Below are 3430 nucleotides of genomic sequence, written 5' to 3'. Positions count from 1 at the left end.
AGTTCCAGAGAATGACAGGGACATGTCAGGGATACAGACAGCTCCCAGGGCTCCTCCCAGCCTTATAATTGTAAAACATGGTGGTAATGGATGTAACTTCAAACAAAGCAGAAAACCTCAAGAGTCCATACTGACATGTACATAAACAAATGCTCATCAGACCAGGAGTTGGAGGATCAAGGTATCTTCACAAAAGCTTCTTGCTTACCAGGAAGAACAAGGTGAAGGTGTTAACAGCCTCTGCCTTATTACACTGACAGGGCATGTCACCAGGGAGGCATAAATTGGGCCTGTGCCCCTCCCAGGATGCTCAGGGCATGGCTTCTAGAATGTTCCTACTAGGGGCACAGAGCCTGACCCTGGCCACTAGACACCAGGTGAACCCATACTGAGGCCCTTCCACATGGAGCTGGCCTGTGTCAAGGTTAGGAAGGTCAAGGGAGACTGAGGACCGTCCCGGGTGGAAGGAGATGGAAGCCATGTGACTGCAGCACGGGCTTCTGAACAGACATTCTGCCACAGGGACAGCACTTGGTCCATGGGTGACACCTGAAGGGTCTGGCTGGAGAGGCCAGGCTACGGGAACACACAGTCCAGGGCAGGGGCTCAGCCCGAGGCCTATCCTTAAGTTCAAGAAACAATGTACATTCTCTTCCTCTGTGTGTGGCTTTGCTCACGTTTTAAGTCTTTCTTTTTTTGAGACAGTCTCACTACATTGCCCTTGGTAGAGTGCTGTGGCATCACAGCTCACAGCAACCTCCAACTCTTGGGCTTAAGTGATGCTGTTGCCTCAGCCTCCCAAGTAGCTGGGACTACAACCATCTGCCACTACAATCATACACCTGGCTATTTTTTGTTGCAGTTATCGTTGTTTAGCAGGCTTGGCCTGAACCCGCCACTCTTGGTGTACGTGGCTGGTGCTGTAACCACTGTGCTACAAGGGCTGAGCCTCGTTTTAAGTCTTTCAAAACAAGTGACTTGCAGAGCTGACAAGCCTGGCTGAGCCTCACAAAGGTTTGCAACTGGGAAGTGGCATCCCACATTCCAGTTAGCGAGCATTAGCACTGAGTATATTTCCAGGAAAGTAACATTTGCAAGCAAATTAATTTGGCATTATATTTACCTGCTAAGATGGTAAAGGTTATCATACTAACAAGCAGGCGATTCCATGATTGAGCACTTAAAAGAGAAGGACCTACCTGCTGATTTGCCAGAGAAATTCCAATAGTCCCAAAAAACTGTTCAATGTAGGAGACGATGGCACCAAATACTGCTGGGCTTCTTGGGCCGCCCGGGTCCTGTAAGGAAGCAGCCAACAAAGGCTCTCAGCACAGTTGGATGCTGGTGTGCTCAGGAAAGTCAGGAAGAGCTTCAGGGCTGCTGCCGTGGGGCCTTTTTGTTCAGCTTCTGTCTGGGAAGGGGGCAGCTCCACCATCAGCCGGCCTTGCTGGCAGACCACACAGTGTGGGTGCAGAGGAGTCTCTAGCACAGTGTTTCTCAACCTGTGGGTCACAACCCACAGGAACTGTATGTACTAAAGGGTCGTGGCATTAGGAAGGTTGAGAACCACTGCTCTAGCACCTCCAACCCAGTCTGCATCATTGGGGAATGGTGGTACGAGCTCACCATGGTGGGTGATGAGCTGAAAGGGACAGTGGGCTGTGGTGTGCGGCAGGTGGAGGGTGAGTGGGACTGGGACTCGATTTCTAAGTCAGAAAATGAAGAAACCCTGACATGAGGCTCACATACGTCAGAGGCACAGATGCTCGCGGGATGCCAGCTTTCATTCCTGGGCACAGGTGCGACAGACAGCTGCAGGCAGCCAGGCCCCTGTAGCCTGAGCAGGGGCAGGGCAGAGAGGAGGCCAGAGACAGCCTTGGGGAAGGCCGCCTGGGCAGAGTGCACTCTGTGCTATAGCAGTCCTGGCCACTGGACCCACCCTCCCCTGCAGTGGCGGGTGGTGTCTGTGCTGTGCCCGTGCCCTATGCACTGACCAGCAGGGCAGCTCAGGAGACCATGGCCCTACAGTCTGCCTGTGCTGGTCAGACCACACGTGTATCACATAGGCACAGGCCCTGCTGGCTTCACTGCCCCCAGGTCAGCTGCAGACTTGCGAAAGATGCAGCCCAGTGAGGCCCCGCTGCTGACTCTGATGTGGCCTCCCAACTGGAATCTGCTATAAAATGCACACGGAGCACAGCCAGAGGTGGAGCCCTCCACCCAGGGGCTGAGCTAACTGGGGATTTGGACCAGAACCTGTGAATGTTACCAAAGGTGGGAAAGGTACCAGGGCAGCCTCAAACAGGGTCTTCAGAGCTGTGTCACCCTCCTGGGTCCTGGAAGGTTGCGTGGCTCCCAGGAGAGTTCCTCCCAGGGCCAGCACCTGCCTGACAGACCCCATCCCAGCCCCAGGTTGTGGCAGGTGGACCCTCAAAAGTACCCAGGAACCAAAATCTGCCCACCTCCTCTGCCTCCACCCAGTACTGCAAACGCCCCCAGGGACTAGCAGTTCAGGCTAAGCCCCACATGCAGACTGCACAGTGCCTACAAGGGGGGAGGTGGGTCTTTCCCTGGAAAGTTCTGCATAGAGGCTATCTCTGAACTGTGTAGTGGTGGTACCTGTAGTCCCAGGCACATGGGAGACTGAGGCCAGGAGTCAGGAGTTCAAGGTACATAGTAAGACTCCACCTCAAAACCAAGAAAACTTCTCTAAGAAAGCGTCAGGACACGGGTGGCACCTGTGGCTCAGAGGAGTGGAGCGCCAACCCCATATGCTGGAGGTGGTGGGTTCAAACCCAGTCCCAACCAAATAAAAAAAAAAAAAAGCATCAGGACTGGAGTGTGTACAGACATGTTCCCTGAGGACTAAGCACACCCAGACCCTGAGGAGCTGGCTGTCCCCAGCTGGCCTCAAGGCCAGGGCAGAGACATGCCTGGCCCTGTGCATAGCTGCCTCCTGGTTCCTGTGAGCAACAAACTCAGGCTCCACCAAGCTCCTCCTGTGACAGGAGGGTTGCACGGTGCCACTCTGCGTGTTCCCAGAGTCACTGCTCTGGGCAGCTGGGCCTCACTGGGCCATCAGGGAAGACCATGCAAACCGGGCAAACTCTAGGACTCTTACTGGGGGGCCTGGCCAGTGGCCTCTAGGTACCACCAGCTGTGGCAGGCAGTGTCACCAAAGCCACATCTGTTACTTCCACATGAGAAAGACCTGGTGGGCAACAGGCTGGTGAGGCTGCCAGCTCCTGGGTTACCTGAGCCGCCCGGAGCTGTCCGTTCCCGAGGTGTACGAGGCCCAGGATGGCATCCACGGCCCTGGGTGTGTCAAAGTCATCCGCCAGCGCGGCCCATACAGCCCCCTTGGTGCTGGAGAGGCTGCAGAGAGATGAGGAAAGAACGGTCACCAAGGCTGTGGGGAAGTTGACCTGGC

The 3430-nt window shown here is 55.0% G+C and overlaps 1 protein-coding gene across 2 annotated transcripts in view; it reads right to left on the bottom strand.

Moving 5' to 3' along the window:
• The window catches only part of CARS2 (cysteinyl-tRNA synthetase 2, mitochondrial), a 60588-nt gene that overhangs the window by 1590 nt on the left and 55568 nt on the right, over window positions 1-3430 (bottom strand). For both annotated transcript variants that reach the window (XM_023519174.1, XM_012811512.2), the window contains exons 12-13: window positions 3255-3375; window positions 1200-1298 (exon numbers count right to left, since the gene is read on the bottom strand). In XM_023519174.1, coding sequence (XP_023374942.1) covers window positions 1200-1298; window positions 3255-3375 — 220 coding nt within the window. The remainder of the gene's footprint in view (window positions 1-1199; window positions 1299-3254; window positions 3376-3430) is intronic.

Source organism: Otolemur garnettii, unplaced genomic scaffold, assembly GCF_000181295.1.
Source record: "Otolemur garnettii isolate 467f Iridium unplaced genomic scaffold, OtoGar3 scaffold00161, whole genome shotgun sequence".
NCBI lineage: Eukaryota > Metazoa > Chordata > Mammalia > Primates > Galagidae > Otolemur > Otolemur garnettii.
Note: the sequence above shows the minus strand (reverse complement) of the source record. Positions and strands in the feature narration are given on the sequence as shown.